Source organism: Haliotis rufescens, unplaced genomic scaffold (genome assembly GCF_023055435.1).
Source record: "Haliotis rufescens isolate VD_foot unplaced genomic scaffold, xgHalRufe1.0.p SCAF_20, whole genome shotgun sequence".
NCBI lineage: Eukaryota > Metazoa > Mollusca > Gastropoda > Lepetellida > Haliotidae > Haliotis > Haliotis rufescens.
This window is the reverse complement of record NW_025963891.1, coordinates 12373218-12393748: the sequence shown is the minus strand read 5'-3', so window position 1 is coordinate 12393748 and position 20531 is coordinate 12373218. Positions and strand designations below refer to the sequence as shown.

Below are 20531 nucleotides of genomic sequence, written 5' to 3'. Positions count from 1 at the left end.
TATAGTGGGACCACCCATACGTGCATTCCAGTGATTATATGACGGCAGGTATAGTTGTGGCTGACGGGGAAAGCGATCTGAACTGGCCGCAAAGGTATCGGAAGACTTTGTTTTTCAAAGAATATATACATCTAACACTGTTTTAATCGTAGAATATGTGCTTATTTTAATTTTCGGCTTAACTTGCAAACAATCGCCAGCACTTAGGGGGATGGTGTAAATCCTGCCGGGGTACCATGCAGATAGCAGAGGTACAGAAGTCCTCGTTGTTCCAAGTAAGGCCTCCCTTTGGTTGCTAGTGACCTGTACCCTGCATTTTATATTGTGAAATTGTTAAATATTCTAGTTTGAAATACAAATCTGTCATGTTACTAGTTATTATACTGTCATTTGATGACAGGTTTTAAGAAAATATAAATACATTCCTTGTTTAGTCACAATATGGCCTAAATATTTCCGACGTGACTTAAATTTTAACTCACTCACTCGCCCGCCCTGCTGGCCCGCCGCCCCCCACTCACTCACTCACTCACTCACTCGCCCGTCCGCCCCCCAGCCACTTGCTCACTCACTAACTCGATCACTCACTCGCCCGCCCTGCCGGCCCGCCGCCCCCCACCCACTTGCTCACTCACTCACTCACTCACTCACTCGCCCGCCCTGCCGGCCCGCCGCCCCCAACTCACTCACTCACACACTCTATCGCCCGCCCTGCCGGCCCGCCGCACCCCACTCACACACTCACTCACACACTCACTCACTCACTCACTCACTCACTCACTCGCTCAAATATGTTAACATAAAGCGGGACTCCTTTTTCAGTTAGTATCTATTTCATACTGTTAAAGTAGTTTGTTTTTTATGATGTTTTTAATAAGGAATGTCCATATTCCAGCTGAACCTGTTTATGTCGACGAGGCGCCCTACACAACCATTGCAATAAATCAGGGAAATTGATTTCTATTTTCATGTGAGTAGTTCTTGTTTTATTTGCGGATCCGTGATTCATTGTTCGGTTTAAGGAGTTCCAACGGAAATCATTTATATCTTTTGATAAATGTTAGCCAGCCCCCAACAATGATAGCTACCTAGAGTAATAAATTTGATGGTAGAGCCATTCCGTTCAATGTGGTTGAAAAATCTACAGTTGAAAATCTAATGCAAAAATATCCTATGATGCCTATTTTCAGTTTTAATATTCAAAACGCGTATGTATAGATTTATGTGTATTTCAGGATAACAAACTTAGTGAGTGAGTTGGGTTTATTTAAGAATTGACTTTCACGTTGTGTGAGTTCATTGGAGTATGAACCTTCATAAAGTTGTTATAATGTTTTATTCCAATTTATTCCCACAAAGGATGTAGGCCTAGATCTATACACATTTTTTTCAGTACGTGTGACATTATGTTGACACAGACAGCCATACAACAACCAGCTGTATCGCGGAATAAAATAGTTCCTCAAAATTAGTACCGCTTGAACCTTATTTCGGTTTTATCACTGGGTGTCCTGAAACAAATGACCCAGTTCTGGGACATTGGCCAATTTGGTAAACCACCAGACCCTGAGTATGGTGTCGGCAGATCCAGGATCATAACCATACCGATTTGGGGCTCGCGGTAACGGAGGATCCTTGCACGACTAGGGGACGTGAAACGTAGGTCAAGGCTGACGCCGTGCAGAAGAGCACACTGTCGGAGCCCCCAATGACAACCCGTGATCATTGGTCTATATAGTAGCCTCCTATCTTGGTAACGTCCACACACTGCTGCTTCCCAGGCTTCGGCAGTTTACCGAGGCTGCATGTGACCTGAACTGAATGTCATCGTGTGTAGATACTGACGTACATGATTTCATTCAAGGGGAGGCCGCCTCCGTGGTCAAGCGATAGAGCGTCCGCCCGTAGAGCGGAAGGTTTGGGGTTCGATCTCCGGCCGTGTCATACCAAAAGACGTTAAAAGATGGTATTGGTTGTTACCCTGTCTGGCGCTCGGCATTAAGGGGCTAAAACAATACTGTTCGGCTCGGAGTCAGTACACTTTGTGTGAGTGGGGTATTCATGTTAAACTACGGCATGGTACCTCAGTGAGCTAGCACTATAAATCGGCATCACTCCGGACAAGTACAAGCAGCCACACAAACGTACATGCACGTCGCTATATAAGTGCAATAATCTTGGACGCGACGTTAAACCCCATTTCACCTCTCCCCACCACCATTCAAAGCTGTTGATTGTTGAATATTGTGATGTTTCTTGTTCTGCTAGCCAGGATATATGTGAAATATTCATCGCAAATCAGCCAGGCCAGGTATTATTAGAACACACGATTACAGTCCGCTGCCATAATGTGTGTTCGAGAAGGAAGCTTATCGTTGTTGGTTCGTAACTTACACTGATAAGATTACCGTAAAATCCGTAGCAAGATACCGTAAATGTGAACTTTAAATCCCTTTTCTGTTAAAAATTAGTGTTAAGTCTTGACTTTTTTTTAAATTCAATTTTCGACAAAACCATTTTGGCTCCTTGTACCACCCTTTGATACGGTGAAGACGGGCTGTTATATAATAGGTCACTCACACATTCAGGATTTTTACTGCCGTCCTTGATAGGACAAATCCCAATTAAAATTTGTCAAAAGTCTGATCAAGATCCTGTGATTCGTGGTGGGGAATTCACAAACATCAGATATTGTTCAGGAAGCGTCCAGATTCTGCCGTTTCCAGCCGAATTCGTACCGATTCTCCCGTTCCCTATCCGAATCTGATCCGATTTGTATCTTCCGCACGGCTAAAAACGACCGAATCTGTCCCGACAGCGTCCCGATTCTTCCGAATGCGATCCGACAGAGATCCGACAGTGACCGGACAGTGAACCGACAAAGTCGGTTCGCATTCGGCAAGATCTTGACGCAATCTCGACTCAATCGACAAGAAACGACAATGAACAATTCATGTCCGTTCATCACCACAGCGTCCCGATCCACAGGACACCGTACGTCCAGGCAACACAGGACATTGTTACGATTTTGCTCCGATACAGCAGAATCTGTCACGACATGGTCACGATTATAATCCGACTAGACAAAATCGGCTGAGTTTCCCGAATGTTACGGGACGCACCATACTGTCGGGAGTGCTTGGCCGACCTCTCTGAACCTTTCCCGATCCGTAGGACTCAGTTACGAACATATACGACTGCGTTCAGACAATGATAGGACATTCCAGATCATTGAGGAAAGTGATCCGACTTTTTCACTTTTCGTGTCTTAGCGCTGTCTGATCTCAAACGGGAGCCATAATCGGCACTGTGTGAACCTGGCCTTATACCGTGTGGAATCCGCCATTCGTCAACTTGCAATTGAGACAGAAGGGTCGTTAAGGTCGTGAGTGAGCGAAACAACAACCGTTCAAACCTTGATCCGAAGAGGTCCCCATCTCTATTGATTGTGGCCAGAGACCATATAATAGATTATATTCTCTGTTGTGGCCCAGTCGTCTAAGGCGCCGCGATTCGCTGTGCAGAGTTGTGTCCCTTGGGCACGCCAGAAACCTATGATTGTAGGTTCGAATCCCGATTCGCCACGATTATGTTTCTAGGTTTGTCAGCACCATACCCGTGCTGGTGGGTTTCACCGAAGTGGTAAACGTCATATCATAGGATGCAAAGAAGCAAGTGAGTGATTTGAAACGTCAACTAACTATTGCTATTGAAATGATACAAACCTTGTTATTGGTTCGTGTATCAAAACTGAACAAAACAAATACAAGTATTCATCCCCAAAAATCACCAAGTCTGACCACCCGATCCAGCTTACGACCAGCATAGGTTGCTGGAGACTTATATACTTACCCGGAACCACCACGTATCGCACCAGCCATTGTCCAAACAGCGCGGCCCGTGAAGATTCGGGGTAGAATAGGTCTTCAGCAGCCCATGCTTGCCCTAAGGGGCGACTAACTGGATCCGGTGGTCAGGCTCGCTGACTTGGTTGTTGAATGTCATCGTATCGTATCCCAATGATCGATGCTCATGATATCAATCACCGGATTATCTGGTTCAGACTCGATTATTTACAGACCGCCGTCACATAGCTGGAATATTACTGATTGCGGCGTAAAACAATAAACCAACCAACCAACCAAACAGAGCACAACTTATTACCCTATGACCTAATAAATCTAGTACAGTCTACAAGTTATGAGTAATATAATAAAACAGAACCATTACACTGGTATTCCCCGTCATAATCTGAACGCAATGCAATCGAAAATCCATGTTAATTTGCGTGATTTACAACTCAGAAAAGGGGAAATACTGCAATCCAAATTAATCAAACCCAACAAAGCAAACACATGTTTCGTATGCATTACGCATTTCCCTTCTGTAAATCTGTCATGTGTAGAATACAATGCCCTCCAGGGACCTCTCGGACGCTGACAGAGGTCATCAATGATGTCCTACCTTAATTGTTCCAGGTAGTCACCCGGATGAATGAGATATGAGTGTTGCGGTAAACACGAGAGACGTCCTCAACACCCGCAGGCGACATCGCGACGGCCAGCGATTGATGATCCAAGGCAGAACCGTCCTGACAATGCTGTCATATAGTGCATAGCTACATGAGAGGGGTTGCAGTCGACGGAGAGCTGGTTGTCGATGTTGAAGCTGTCTTGGGAGATGTCGTACATGAAATCCTACTTGCAGATTATTGTGCTATTTTGTATAATCCAATAGTGTCTGGTAAATGCAAGAGTTGCATTGATAACGACAAATTCTGATTTTGGACCGTTTATGGTGAGGGGACATCCTTGGGGACAGATATACTGTGCTGATTAACCATGGTTAATGTTGGATCGCTTGACCAGGTGAGGAGGACAGAAGTTATATGAATGCGAGGCGTGTTTCACTGAAGATGAAATTGTACGTGTCATTTTAGGGCAGTGAAGGTAGACGCACTGATGAGAGATATGCGGTGTATGACTGCTAGATGTGTTTCACTGAAGATGAACTTGTATGAGGTATTTTAAGTCAGTGAAGGTGGGCGCCCTGATGAAAGATATGCGGTATATGCGTGCTAGGTGTATGGTTCACTGATGACGGGCTTGTATGGGGTATTTTGGGCAGGGAAAGGAGACGTACTGAAGAGAGATTAACGGTATAAGCGTGCTAGGTGTGTGGTTTACTGATGACGGGATTGCATGAGGTATTTTAAGGCAGGGAAAGGAGGCGTACTGAAGAGACAATAACGGTATATGCGTGCTAGGTGTGTTTCACCGAAGATGGACTTGTGGTAATCAACCTTACGACAGTGAATGTTTACGCCTTGAAGACACCGTAAACAACTGATAAGACGCTCGTGTAGATAGCGAGGCCAGAAACACGGAATACCCATGTCTGATCAAGGTTTGACCTTGCTGGTGGTGGCTCTGCGACTCTGGTAATTCCTGTAGGAGACGCAGTATGTATATGTAGGTCTCTGTTATCATTTGTAATGACGTCACAAACACACCAGAACGCTCGCTGCTTCCGTGGCTTGACATGATTCTTGGTCTCGTGGTAATTCTAATGCTTACATACCATATATAGGACATATAAATTCAAACGCATTTTCCCAGGTCAATCTTTTACCAAAGAGTAAAAATATCAGCATTAAAATGTTATAAATAATATTCTTTTCGTAAATCCATTTAAGAGTCGTAATGCAATATTTTCATCTGTGTCGATTTTATTAATTTGGAATTCTATTCCAACGTAATCCAGAGTTGTCCCCAAAGACGTTCTCCCCTGTGCACAGATAGATATATAATTCCAGTGGAGAATGTGTGTCATGCATTAGCACATTGACTACCAAGAGCGTCACTTTCCTGACAGGGATATCTCGAGGCTTGTGTTATCGTGCCAGTGCCTTACACTCAGGGTTGACCTAATCTCGTGATAGTGCATGTGATCCTACAGTACAGGAGTTAAAACAAGAACCTCAGAATCTAACCTCAACGTTTCAAACACCAGTTCCCGGTGTAATACAGCCACATTGAACAATGGACAACTATTCATTTCCTGCGTCTCGAGACTGCGTTCCAGGTCGTGAGATCGAGGACGAATTTGACCCAAGCATCCTCATCTACATCAACGCCCCTAGTCCCCCTCCCACCTTCTCCACCTGGGAGATTGCGGTCAAGATACTGTTCTATGTGTTTGCGATGCTGCTGGACGTCGTCGGTAACAGCATCGTCATTCTCATCATCGTCCTGAACAGGAAGATGCGGACGACGACCAACGTGTTGATCCTGAACCTCGCGGTGTCGGACCTGATGGTGGCCGCGTTCTGCATGTGGGTCCACGTGGGGTATCAGATCGCCCCTGAGTGGCCCTTTGGGGACTTTGTATGTAAAGGGAACACCTTCTTTCAAGGTAGGTCATACATTATGGAAGATGGGTTAGCTAAGCGTGTTAGTGTTAGCCAACGAATCACAATTTGTGATTCCTATTGTGCTGAAAAAAATCTTTCTTTCTCTGTCACAAGATTCCAAATAAAAAGAAAGCAATTGTGCTGAAAAAAATTCGTGTCTTTGGATAATCTATGTTTCTTTCTCTGTCACAAGATTCCAAATAAAAAGAAAGCAACACTAATTTCAAAAGGCTTCAGAGGCCGACCATTTGATATTCTGGGGGTTGGGGTGGGGTTGGGGTGGGGTAGGTGGTGGGGGATGGTGCGTAGGATTTTATCGTCCCAAAAAGTATCCCCGAAAATTCCTGAAAAAAAGGATTATGTTTTAGTTTTAAATATAACAAAATGTATCTGGTTTTGTAGCTGAAAATATATTTAATCTAGAAACAAAGTCCCAGGCCCCACCCAGACTATCAAATCCTCATTGTAACGTTAAAGTGACCACATGGCATGTCCCAATCTGCTCATGTCACCATAGCTGTTGCAATGAAACCAAGGAAATAGTTATCTCAAGATGTTTCTCTCTGATGTCCATGTTTCTCTCTGATGTCCATGTTTCTCTCTGATGTCCATGTTTCTGTCTGATGTCCATGTTTCACTCGGATGTCCAAGTTTCTCTCTGATGACCATGTTTCTCTCTGATGTCCATGTTTCTGTCTGATGTCCAAGTTTCTCTCTGATGTCCATGTTTCTCTCTGTGTCCATGTTTCTGTCTGATGTCCAAGTTTCTCTCTGATGTCCATGTTTCTCTCTGATGTCCATGTTTCTCTCTGTGTCCATGTTTCTCTCTGATGTCCATGTTTCACTCTGATGTCCAAGTTTCTCTCTGATGTCCATGTTTCTCTCTGATGTCCATGTTTCTCTCTGATGTCCATGTTTCACTCTGATGCCCATGTTTCTCTCTGATGTCCATGTTTCACTCAGATGTCCATGTTTCACTCAGATGTCCATGTTTCACTCAGATGTCCATGTTTCTCTCTGATGTCCATGTACTGATGCTTCAGTCAGGTATCCATGCACCGATCTCCGCGTCTGATATTACTGTATTGTGTTCATATCCCGATGTCCATTCCACACTTTCGTGCCCCTCTTCCAGTGTTGTCAGTGACGTCAAGCGTCCTCACTCTAACGGTCATCTCGGTGGAACGCTTCATGGCCATCGTGTTCCCCTTCCGGGCCAAATGGTCATCGCTGGTCACCGGGCTGGTCATCGTCCTGACGTGGTGTGTATCGACCATGATAGCCTCGCCCCACCTCTGGATCAGGCAGCAGTTCAAGTGGCAGTGGAAGGACAGGCTCGAAATTTGGTGTGAGGAGGTTTGGCCCAAAATCTACAAGAACGAGGAATGTGAGACGTACCAACCTGGTAAGCTGATATACTACAGTGTAGAGGGCGTCGTTATGTACTTCGTGCCTATCGCCGTCATGATCGGGGCCTACTCCGTCATCGCCATTAAGCTCTGCCTCCGTAAAGCTCCGGGGACACTTATTGGCTCCACTGCATCAGCCCAAGAGAGATCCAAGAGGAAGGTAGGTAGGCCTGTCCGAGTGAGTGAGTGAGTGAGTGAGTGAGTGAGTGAGTGTCATATTATATCTACACTGAAAAGAAAACTATATACATGTACTATTTTTTTTATAACATAATGCCCGCCCTGGTATTGATGGAATATTTCTAAAAGCGGCGTAAAACCATACTCACTCACTATCATATAATGGGTAGGCTTCAGGGCAGGATAACGCAAACGATGAAAACGGGTCCCTTTTGGGGTCATTTAAGTGAGTGAGTGAGTGAGTGAGGTTTTACGCCGCTTTTAGCAATATTCCAGCAATATCACAGCGGGGGACACCAGAAATGGGGTCATTTAAGGATAAACATGCAAATATAAAAGGTTAGGTAGGTACTAATTTCAGTGTTTAACCCAAACATGGGTCCGCCCTTGTGTCTTGGTCAGAATTGACTATCGGGAATCTTGAAAAAAGAACGGGGATATTTGCTATCAAGGGTGTAGCTGAGGCCTTTTACCAGTGAGGGTAAATTTGGAGAAACTGCGAAGAATGATTTATTTAGCGAGGACACTAGCGGGATAAGTTTCCCGAATTTAAATCAACTGGATTTGACCGTTAAATGTCCGAAATGTAACCATGGAGATCTGGCTGCATTTCATGAGCCATTTCATCAGTTACAAGAAAACCTTGATGCGGGGCATCAACTCGGCGACAAAGCAAGTCAAAGTAAATTTACAATCAGATAAGTTTCCCACAATGTAACATCAATACAAGTATTTGTCACAGAGTGACGAAATATCCCCCGCCATATACACCATAGTACCAAATATGAAGACAATCCAGCGATTAGTTCTTGAGATATTGTGGCAACACCGTTTTCCAACTCCAAAAACCGATTTGCCTGCTGTGACCTTGAAAATGGGGTCAAGGTCACCAAATCTGACAGGTGTATGCGGTGTCTGTATATACACTATAGTTCCAAATATGAAGACAATCCAGCGATTAGTTCTTGAGATATCGCGGCAACACCGTTTTCTAACTCCAAAAGCAGATTTGCCTGCTGTGACCTTGAAAATGGGGTCAAGGTCACCAAAACCGACTGGTGTCTGTGGTGTCTGTATATACACCATAGTTCCAAATATGAAGACAATCCAGCGATTAGTTCTTGAGATATCGCGGCAACACCGTTTTCCAACTCTAAAAGCAGATTTGCCTGCTGTGACCTTGAAAATGGGGTCAAGGTCACCAAAACCAACTGGTGTCTGCGGAGTCTGTATATACACTATAGTTCCAAATATGAAGACAATCCAGTGTTTAGTTCTTGAGATATCGCGGCAACACCGTTTTCCAACTCTAAAAGCAGATTTGTCTGCTGTGACCTTGAAAATGGGATCAAGGTCACCAAAACCGACTGGTGTCTGCGGAGTCTGTATATACACCATAGTTCCAAATATGAAGATAATCCAGTGTTTAGTTCTTGAGATATCGCGGCAACACCGTTTTCCAACTCTAAAAGCAGATTTGTCTGCTGTGACCTTGAAAATGGGATCAAGGTCACCAAAACCGACTGGTGTCTGCGGAGTCTGTATATACACCATAGTTCCAAATATGAAGACAATCCAGTGTTTAGTTCTTGAGATATCGCGGCAACACTGTTTTCCAACTCCAAAAGCAGATATGCCTGCTGTGACCTTGAAAATGGGGTCAAGGTCACCAAAACTGACTGGTGTCTGCGGAGTCTGTATATACACCATAGTTCCAAATATGAAGACAATCCAGTGTTTAGTTCTTGAGATATCGCGGCAACACCGTTTTCCAACTCTAAAAGCAGATTTGTCTGCTGTGACCTTGAAAATGGGATCAAGGTCACCAAAACCGACTGGTGTCTGCGGAGTCTGTATATACACCATAGTTCCAAATATGAAGACAATCCAGTGTTTAGTTCTTGAGATATCGCGGCAACACTGTTTTCCAACTCCAAAAGCAGATATGCCTGCTGTGACCTTTAAAATGGGGTCAAGGTCACCAAAACTGACTGGTGTCTGCGGAGTCTGTATATACACCATAGTTCCAAATATGAAGACAATCCAGTGTTTAGTTCTTGAGATATCGCGGCAACAAACAGGTGGGACGTACGGACGGACGTACGGACGGACGGACGTACGGACGGACGTACGGACGGTCGTGAATACTATATCCCCCGCCTCGCGCTTTCGCGCGGCGGGGGATAATAAGGGCATGTTTCATAAAATATGAACAATGTTTCAATTCATTCCCTGTTGTATATTTTACATCATGTTTTGACCTCCCTTGCACACTCAATTTGATAAACAAGAAAACTGTCTTTCCACTGTAAATGAGCGCATGAGTTCAGTCCCCATTCCACCTGTGATGAACCGGCATATAGGCACTGTCTCTTTTCCGTTATTGCGGTAAACTTTGTAACAAATGTCATGGATATCGGGGTTTAAATATAACTAAAACTGAACAACTGACATTTCATGAATCATAAGAACAAATGGATTAAATATGACATGGCGTAAACAGATGTTTAAAAATAGAAATGCGTGCACTTTCCATTCAGTTATCCATGAGTCCCAAGGCCTTTTCAGAAAGACAGGCCAGGAAGGCGCTAAAATAAAGCTACGTCTCATTGAGAGACAAGAGTAGGTCCCTTTGATAAAGGACAATTACTCTAGCAGGCAGTTCAAAGAATTGCCGAGAAAGGCAAGTAGACCAATTAGGTGTAGGCAACTGTCTTCTTGCCTATATGGTAGTTACGACCCTGTCCAAAAAAACAAGTTTCAGTTGGAACTATATTGAATGTGGTCACTGTCCAACTGATCAATCACTGTCCTTGGGGTTTAATATGTAAATGCGCATTCCAGGAAATATGTTTAGTTGCTGTTTAGTTGCTGTTTGCAAGAACTGAAATAGGTGTTTCCTCGATAGAATGTAAGAATGTAAGAATGGTAAATTCTGCATTCGGAATAAACGTTGAAAATAGAAAGCCTTGGATATGTACCACCCCAACACGTCACGACTGGCCAAATACAATGTTTATTCCTAATTTAAATCAGAGCATTTACCTTCCCCAAACGCACTAGCTTCATAACCTCTATGTATCACACGTTTTGATACAGTTGTTTATGGTGATTACAAAATAATGCGATGAATAATATATGACACGCTGTATTTTGTTCTACCGTTAATTACGCCCAGAATACACATTGTTCAGCGTTTCAATGGATCTAACATGCACGTCCGATGCTTAATCATGGCCAGGGGACGACTGTGACACTCGGCAACGTGCTCATTCGCCATAGCATGTACTTGCCGTACATTAAATAGCCATAATAACACTGGCGTTGTCGAACGGCACTCAGAAGCATTAGCTAAGCTGTTGGATGCTGTTGTCCGAATGGTCATAATCACTCACGCTGGTGAAAGAGCTGTGAAGGAACTCACAATCAGCTGAAGTGGAAGGTTAATGGCCCGATTGTCGTTATAGTTGTGAAGGCGGGTCGTCAAAACATGGTATAAAGCAAATGACGAAACAAAAACAAGTAAATAAAACTTTCAAACTTTCAAACTCTCAGTGCTCAAGATAATACGTGGATTATTTAATGATATGTAAACATTCTAATTGGATATTTATATTATTGTTTGGGAATTCAATATAAACTGCCTGGCAAAAGATAAAAATACACCCATGTTTGAGTGAGTTGGGTTTAACGCCGCTTTGAACATTATTCAAGTTATATCACAGCGTGTCAGCTTAATGTGAGGGGAAAGCCCGAAGTGACGCAAGTCACTTCGGTGAAACCCACGAGCACAGGTATGGTGCTGACAAACCTAGAAATATAATCGGGGCGAACCGGATTCGAACCCACAATCATAGGTTTCTGGCGTGGCCAGAGGATCAAACTCTGCACAGCGAATCGCGGCGCCTAAGACGACTGGGCCATCCGTGTCCCCCACCCATGTTTGATGGTGGCTGAGAATGAAACAAAGACCAGCATGTTCCACTCAGGATAGGGATACTGGTGTTGCAGGCTATGTACACATACATCCACACATACAGATTTGGCTTTGTCGAAGCCCACTGAAATGCATAAGCGACTTCGTTAATGATGAATTGACCGTGCTTGTGTTCGTGGATCAAGTCCAAGCAAGGTGAAAAGCGGAGGAAAAAGAAGACTATTTTATAATTTAAACTTATCTTTTTATTCATGTATTTTATCATCTACCAGATCGTGTATAAAGAAGCCTTGCGAACAGTTCTCCTACCTGACCAGTGCCTATTCACAGATAAAATTACGGCAAAAAAAGTACACAGTTGAACATTGGATTTTACCAAAATATTACAATTATCAATACGTTAATTGGCTGAACCAAAATATTACAATTATCAATACGTTAGTAGGCTGAACCAAAATATTACAATTATCAATACGTTAGTAGGCTGAACCAAAATATTACAATTATCAATACGTTAGTTGTCTGAACCAAAATATTACAATTATCAATACGTTAGTAGGCTGAACCAAAATATTACAATTATCAATACGTTAGTAGGCTGAACCAAAATATTACAATTATCAATACGTTAGTAGACTGAACCAAAATATTACAATTATCAATACGTTAGTAGGCTGAACCAAAATATTACAATTATCAATACGTTAGTAGACTGAACCAAAATATTACAATTATCAATACGTTAGTAGGCTGAACCAAAATATTACAATTATCAATACGTTAGTAGGCTGAACCAAAATATTACAATTATCAATACGTTAGTAGGCCGAACCAACATATTACAATTATCAAACCGTTAGTAGGCCGAACCAACATATTACAATTATCAATACGTTAGTAGGCCGAACCAACATATTACAATTATCAAACCGTTAGTAGGCCGAACCAACATATTACAATTATCAATACGTTAGTAGGCCGAACCAACATATTACAATTATCAATACGTTAGTAGGCCGAACCAACATATTACAATTATCAAACCGTTAGTAGGCCGAACCAACATATTACAATTATCAATACGTTAGTAGGCTGAACCAAAATATTACAATTATCAATACGTTAGTAGACTGAACCAAAATATTACAATTATCAATACGTTAGTAGGCTGAACCAAAATATTACAATTATCAATACGTTAGTAGGCTGAACCAAAATATTACAATTATCAATACGTCAGTAGGCCGAACCAACATATTACAATTATCAATACGTTAGTAGGCCGAACCAACATATTACAATTATCAAACCGTTAGTAGGCCGAACCAACATATTACAATTATCAATACGTTAGTAGGCCGAACCAACATATTACAATTATCAATACGTTAGTAGGCCGAACCAACATATTACAATTATCAAACCGTTAGTAGGCCGAACCAACATATTACAATTATCAATACGTTAGTAGGCTGAAAACAGTCGCCGAAACACTGCAAACAGGTCTAAGACGCAACTATGATATCCGTATCTAGTACATCACCATCGAATAACCATTTCTTGTTTGTTTCATTTTTCACCACCATCAAACACCCGCGAAGGTTCGGGGTAGATTAAGTCTTCAGCAACCCCTGCTTGCCGTAAAAGGCGACTATGCTTGTCGTCAGAGGCGACGAACGGGATCGGGTGGTCAGGCTCGCTGACTTGATATAAATTGGGTGGATCGATGCTCATGATGTCAATTACTGGATTGTCTGGTCCAGACTCGATTTTTTACAGACCGCCGTCATTTAGCTGGAATATTGCTGAATGTAGCATCAAACAACAAACAAACAAAGCACCATCAAACATGGGTGTAGACATTCTTTGCCTGGCAGTTTATGTATGCACGTGTGTAATATAGTACTCATTTCGTACCAGTAATTTGACATGGCACTCTGTAGTTATGTTAAAGGAAGGGACATTGTCTGCAGGTGATCAAGATGTTGGTGGCGGTGCTGGTGGTGTTTGTGCTGTGTTGGACGCCGCAACAGTTCATGCTGCTCTGGGATGTCTTCAGACCCAAGGGGAAGAAGGTAGGCGATGACGTATGAACGGGTATGGTGCTGACAAACCTAGAAACAAAATCGGGGCGAACCGGGATTCGAACCCACAATCATAGGTTTCTGGCGTGCCCAAACGGTCTTACTGCACACAGAGTACTATCTACAAAACAGGCAGAAAACAATGACGCTGTTCCGTGATGTCATGTTGACTTTGATAACAGTTTCTACTGTGGTCGTGTTGTATGCTGTTAACAATATGACCATACGATATTCCCGAAGATTCCGGGTTAGAATAGGTCTTCAGCAACCTATGCTTGCCGTAAAAGGTGACTATGCTTGTCGTAAAAGGCAACTAACGGGATCGGGTGGTCAGGCTCGCTGACTTTGTTGATGCATGCCATCGATCCCAATTGATGCTAATGATATCAATCACTGGATTGTCTGGTTCAGACTCGATTATTTTACAGAAGGCCGTCATATAGCTGAAATATTGCTGAGTGCGGCGTTAAACAACAAACCGACCAACCAACCAACCAATCCCAAATGACCCTCCAAGTAGGAGCTTAGTGTCTGAATACTTATCATATAACCAGAAAAAAACAACACATGTACCTATGTTGGTATTTGAAAAGTCAACTTCATTTTTTTGTAGAAGCGATAAGTCGTCAAAAGAATATAACCGTCACTGTACACACAGTTTACACACGTACACGTACTACGTTTATTACGAACACGCCTACAACGAACTGACGGATATAACGGACTGTTGTTTATGTCCCGGCCATTCGCTGTATCTATGCTTATAACAAACTCCGGTTATAACAAACTAAAATTGGAGGTCGTTATAACCGTAGTATACTGTATATAGATTTGACCTGCTTCAACTGAGCTTTTTTATTCTCCAAGCCTTTTTAACAAAACGTGTCCCTTGTTGCGTCACCACCCCTTGAATATTCTCCAGATCGAGGCTTACTTGGACGACATCAAGTATGCTGCTGTGTACGTGGCCTACCTCAACAGCTCCCTCAACCCCGTCCTGTACGGCGGCTTCAACGAGAACTTCAGAAAGGGCTTCCTCGAGGCGTTCCGTTGTCTTCTCATCAAGAAGCGGAATAAAGTCGGACCAGGTCAGACTTGAACAAACCGCTCATTGTATTCTTCCGCAGAAACTTAACATAGAGCTTATGCATGTATACGTTAACTTATAATTATTCATCCTTCCGCGGACCCTAAGCATTGTGCTTACTATAGCTGTACACGTTCAGTTATGATTTATCCTTACGCGGGAGCTTAGCATAGTGCGTATTTTGACTGTACCCGTTAAAAAATAGTTATTTATCCTTCCGATGATCCTTAGCAGAGCGCTTACTACAGTTCAATTATAATTTATCCTTCCGCGTAACCTTTGCTAAGCAGGTATTATGGCTGAAGACGTTAAATTATCATTTTAGTCAAGGGAGATAATCAAGTTAAATTAACCTGTTCATAATAAGAAAGTCTCTTCATCCCCTCTTTTTAAAATGTTGTTACTTGATGGGGAGATTCCGAAGTACAGGTGTTTTTCACTCGGTGACAAGGTCTCAATTGAACACTTTGCAACATATCAAAACCTTGAATTACATTTTTTCTTAACAAAGAAATATGTGTCGCGACTATTGATCGTGGGTTCGACTTCAAGGTTTGCAATGATAATGTTTCTGTTTGCAAGCACCAGACCATGGGTTCCAACAAAGTGGTAAATGTCTAAGTCCTGTACAACAACAGCAATCACGCGGTGATAACAGCATTAAATTTTCCATATCTGCATCGATCGTAGCGCCACCAGTGGCTATGCCCCTTCTATGACCCTCCTATTGTCCAATTAGATGCCACCTCTTATATCACTTGCATTATTTGCTTCAAACAAAATGGCTGCGCACAGTGAAGATGATCTGATCCATGATGAAGATATATGGTGTAAATAAAACGAGTCCTACCTCGCGATGTGCATAAAATCACGTGAGCACCTTGATTAAAAACATGAATTTTTTTTTGAGAATATGTGTCACTGCCCAGTTGACAGTACACATCTTTTGCAAATCCTGAAGTCGACCGAAATCTGCACGTTAAAAATATTTGTTGTTTACGAACCGCATGTGGGGGCACGGGTGGCGCAGTCGTCTGAGGCGCCGCGCTTCGCTGTGAAGAGTTGCGTCCCTTGGGCACGCCAGAAACCTATGCTTGTTGGTTCGAATCCCGGTTCGCCCCGATTAGGTTTCTAGGTTTGTCAGCACCATACCCGTGCTCGTGGGTTTCACCGAAGTGGTAAACGTCTGAGACCTGCATCACTTCGGGCTTTCCTCCCACATTAAGCTGACCCGCCGCGATATAACTGGAATACTGTTAAAAGCGGCGTTAAACCAAACTCACTCTCTCATGAACCACATGTCGATTTCGTTACGCGATTTTGATTGGATAATCCACAGACTAGACAGTCCAGCCGAGTATAGCTACATAATTGCAGCCTAGTTCGGCAAGGGTGTACGTTATTGATGTTCTCTCCCACAGTAACCCAGAGTAGCCGGAACCCGATCGGACCCGGAAGTGGGGCTGAGATCATACCCATAGAACGTAAGTCCGGCAATGTATACGTGAGCTTGTAGCAAATTGTGACCAACAGACGCTATGTCAGCACGCCAGGGCTTAGGTGTTATACGTTAGTACCAGATGAAGAACAAGGTCAAGTGTGACAAGAGGCAAGCGATGCGTTCAGTTATGTATTAATCAAGAACAATGGAATAAACAAATCAAACAATTTATGTATGATAACAGGGTACGGGTGCTCCATTCATGTAAGGCGCCGCAATTCGCTGTGCAGAGTTGCGTCCCTTGGACACGCCACCAACCTGTGATTGCGGGTCCGAATCCCGGTTGCCCCGATAATGTTTCTAGGTTTGTTAGCACCATACCCGTTCTCGTGGGTTTCACCGAAGTGGTAAACGTCTGAAGCCTGCGTCACTTCGGGCTTTCCTCCCACATTAAGCTGACACGCCGTGAGGGGAATACTGTTAAAAAACGTAAAAACCTCCCCACAGTATGGTAATACTTGGTCCTTGTGTATAAGATTTTTGCAGAAATAGGAAGTACGAGGGGTGTTCATTAAAGATTTCCCCTGACCCACTTCCGATGGACCTAGTGGAATGAAACTTGGCATAGGTATTAGTCTTTCTCCACATAGGAACCACCAAGAGTTACACACTTCTCCCATCGTTTTATGCAACTATGGAGACTTCGCTTGTAAAAGCCCTCATTTTGCGTCTCAAACCAGGACTTGACTTCAGAAATCAGTGTTTCATCATCTGTGAAACGTTTTCCCTTCAAAAATGACTTCATGGTTGGAAAGAGGTGGAAGTCAGATGGTGGCAAGGGCCACAGGACCGCGCTTCTGTCTGGGCAACATGAGAGTTGTGTACTGGAGCATTGTCTTGCAGGAGACGGACACCCTTGGTCAGCATGCCACGCCTCTTAAGCTTGATAGCTTCTCGCAATTTCCGCAGCAGTGAAGCATAATAAGCTCCTGTAATTGTGGTACCCTTTGCCAAGAAATCCATCATCACTACTCCGTGCTGGTCCCAAAACACCGTGAGCATGACCTTGCCTGCAGAGGGTTGGACACGTGCCTTCTTTGGGGGTGGTGACTCCACATGCTTCCATTGCATCGACTGAACTTTAGTCTCAGGATCATAGTGATGGACCCATGTTTCATCCTGGGTGATAAGTCTGTCAAAAAAGTTTGCCTGTTTTTTTTGGCTCATGTCCAAAAGATCCTTTGAGCAATTGACCCGTTCCTGCTTTTGGAAAGGTGTGAGCAACCTGGGAATCCATCGTGCAGACACCTTATGCATGTTCAAATTGTCATGGATGATATTTTCCACAGACACTACACTGATCTTGACATCTTGTGCTAACTGGCGAACAGTTATACGTCGGTCTGCCAAAATGGTGGTCTCCACTTGATTGATAGTGTCCTCATCAATAGCTGAATGGGGGCGACCAGGAATGGCAGCTGTTTCCACACGTGTCCGACTACACTTGAGCTGGCGATACCAGTGTTTAACAACGTCATATATGATGGGGCATCTTCCCCATAAGTTGTTTTCATTTCATCGAAAGTTTCTTTTGGTGTGCGACCTTTCAAAAATAAAAACCTAATCACTGCTCGGTATTCTACTGGCTCCATTGTCACACCCTACTCGATCATAACACCTGTAAAAGTGGTAAGATTAATAGTTCGGTGCTGCAAATTCAGACATAACCCATAGATACATGTATCATTACACATGTGAAATTTCAACCAAATATGATAACCCTAAGTGGTTTAGGGGAAATCTTTAATGAACACCCCTCGTATGTAAGTGAACCATGATTGGTTGTTGCAGCTACGAGGTCCAGCATCTACCACCTGTCTGTGCCGAGAGTTGTCTAAGACAGTGGTAGATTGAGGCACTGGGCCAGGTAAGATGACGTTGTGTGTTGCCGTGGTCTCGCGATGCATGCGTTGTTAGATGTTGTGGACGTAGGTGTAGGTGATCCACTTTGAACTTTAAGGCGTTATTACTGTACAGACTTCCTTATGTTCTCGTTCTCTTTGCTTGACTTTCAATATTATTACGTTTTGAACAGTTCGTGCAATGCTCCAACGAATTCGTTTAATGCAATAAAGGCGGCAATTGTGTTACACTGTCTCATCAAAATAGTCAAAGGCGGCAATTGTGTTACACTGTCTCATCAACATAGTCAAAGGCGGCAATTGTGTTACACTGTCTCATCAAAATAGTCAAAGGCGGCAATTGTGTTACACTGTCTCATCAAAATAGTCCAAATTCACAGGATTCTGGTGTTTTCAAATTAATACTTTCTACAAACATGTCAACCATACTCTGTACATCACTCGCTTGATAACGGTGTTGGAATCTACATCGAAACGCCAATCTTAATTGTAATAAAGAAGTTGTTCATCCACATACCATATCGCAAAGAAGTTACATACCTTTATATATGAAATGTTCTTGATCGACGTTTTTTTTGCGTTTATGGTATTCTAGCTGTTTCTTCCCATGAACTGTTTCAGAACACAACTCTTCAGAATCAGAAGTTCCTGCGAGGAATATACGCCAACACCACATGTTCACCATATACGAACCCCACGAGACGGGAGACCTGGCTTAGCTGTACAGTCTAGATTCTTAACCTGCCAATACCCACGAGACAGGAGAGATGGCTTAGCTGCACCGTGTAGATTCTTAACCTGCTAATACCCCTGAGACAGGAGAGATGGCTTAGCTGTACAGTGTAGAATCTTAACCTGTCAATACCCACGAGACAGGAGAGATGGCTTAGCTGTACAGTGTAGATTCTTAACCTGCTAAACCCCATGAGACGGGAGACCTGGCTTAGCTGTACAGTGTAGATTCTTAACCTGCCAATACCCACGAGACAGGAGAGATGGCTTAGCTGTACAGTGTAGATTCTTAACCTGCAAATACCCACGAGACAGGAGAGATGGCTTAGCTGTACAGTGTAGATTCTTAACCTGCTAACACCCATGATACAGGAGAGATGGCTTAGCTGTACAGTGTAGAATCCTAACCTGCCAATACCCACGAGACAGGAGACCTGGCTTAGCTGTACAGTGTAGATTCTTAACCTGCCAATACCCACGAGACGGTATACATGTACGTGGCTAAATTAGCTGTTCAGCTGCAGTGTAGATGATAACTTGCCAAACCCCGATCTACAGCAGTGGCTATGTGGCTAGCACCAGTGTTGTACAGTGTGTCAACAAATCAAGATGATTCAACGTCGTGCAAGATGTCGGCCCTTTTCCCAGCTTTGAGAGTCCACCAAGACAGGACAGTTTCTTGTGTGAACAACTCAGAAATAACTGCGTTGAATGACATAGAACAGACGTCTTCATGAACACAGAGAAGACATTATGGGTTCACCGTTTCCAGTTCTGGATGCTGCCAGTTTAGAACAGTTGGGAGGACTTGGGATGGAAGCATCAGTCTGCAGACATGTCTATATGCAAACCGCACGTCGGCGACAGCCACGACACCAAACTTTCTCGCATGTGAGGTGGTGAGGTGAAATGGGGTTTAACGTCGCGTCCAAGATTAATGCACTTATATAGCGACGTACATGCACGTGTGTGTGGCTGCCTGTACTAGTCCGGACTGATGTGCGATTTATAGTGCTAGCTCACTGACATACCATGCCCCAGTTCAACATGAATACCCCACTGAGACACAGACACAGAATACTGACCAGTAGCCGACCAGTCCTTGTTTCAGCCCCTTAATGCCGAACGCCAGACAGAGTAACAACAAGTACCATCTTTTAACGTCTCTTTGTATGACGCGGCCGGGGTATTCGTATGTACGCGCATCCTATTATTGGGTAACGTCCCAGTACACTGAACCTAGGAATGATGTCTGTTTGTTTGTTGTTTTCGCCGCACTCATGATATATGACGGCGGTCTGTAAATGAGTGAGTCTGAACCAGACAA

The 20531-nt window shown here is 43.4% G+C and overlaps 1 protein-coding gene across 3 annotated transcripts; it reads left to right on the top strand.

Annotated features, from left to right (window-relative positions):
• LOC124131639 (neuropeptide FF receptor 2-like) lies at positions 1-20204 on the top strand. 3 transcript variants are annotated; one of them, XM_046495057.2, is made up of 9 exons: positions 1-94; positions 896-970; positions 4479-6414; positions 7548-7981; positions 13912-14013; positions 14945-15110; positions 16531-16593; positions 18402-18477; positions 19094-19228. In XM_046495057.2, exons 3-8 carry the CDS (start codon positions 6042-6044, stop codon positions 18446-18448), a joined length of 1185 nt encoding a protein of 394 aa, XP_046351013.1. In that variant the 5' UTR covers positions 1-94; positions 896-970; positions 4479-6041; the 3' UTR covers positions 18449-18477; positions 19094-19228. The 3 variants fall into 3 exon arrangements, with proteins under 3 accessions (XP_046351013.1, XP_048256803.1, XP_046351007.2); XM_048400846.1 differs by lacking the exon at positions 18402-18477 and having other exon boundaries at positions 19094-20204; XM_046495051.2 differs by lacking the exons at positions 896-970; positions 18402-18477 and having other exon boundaries at positions 19094-20204.
• The last annotated feature ends 327 nt before the right edge of the window (positions 20205-20531 follow it).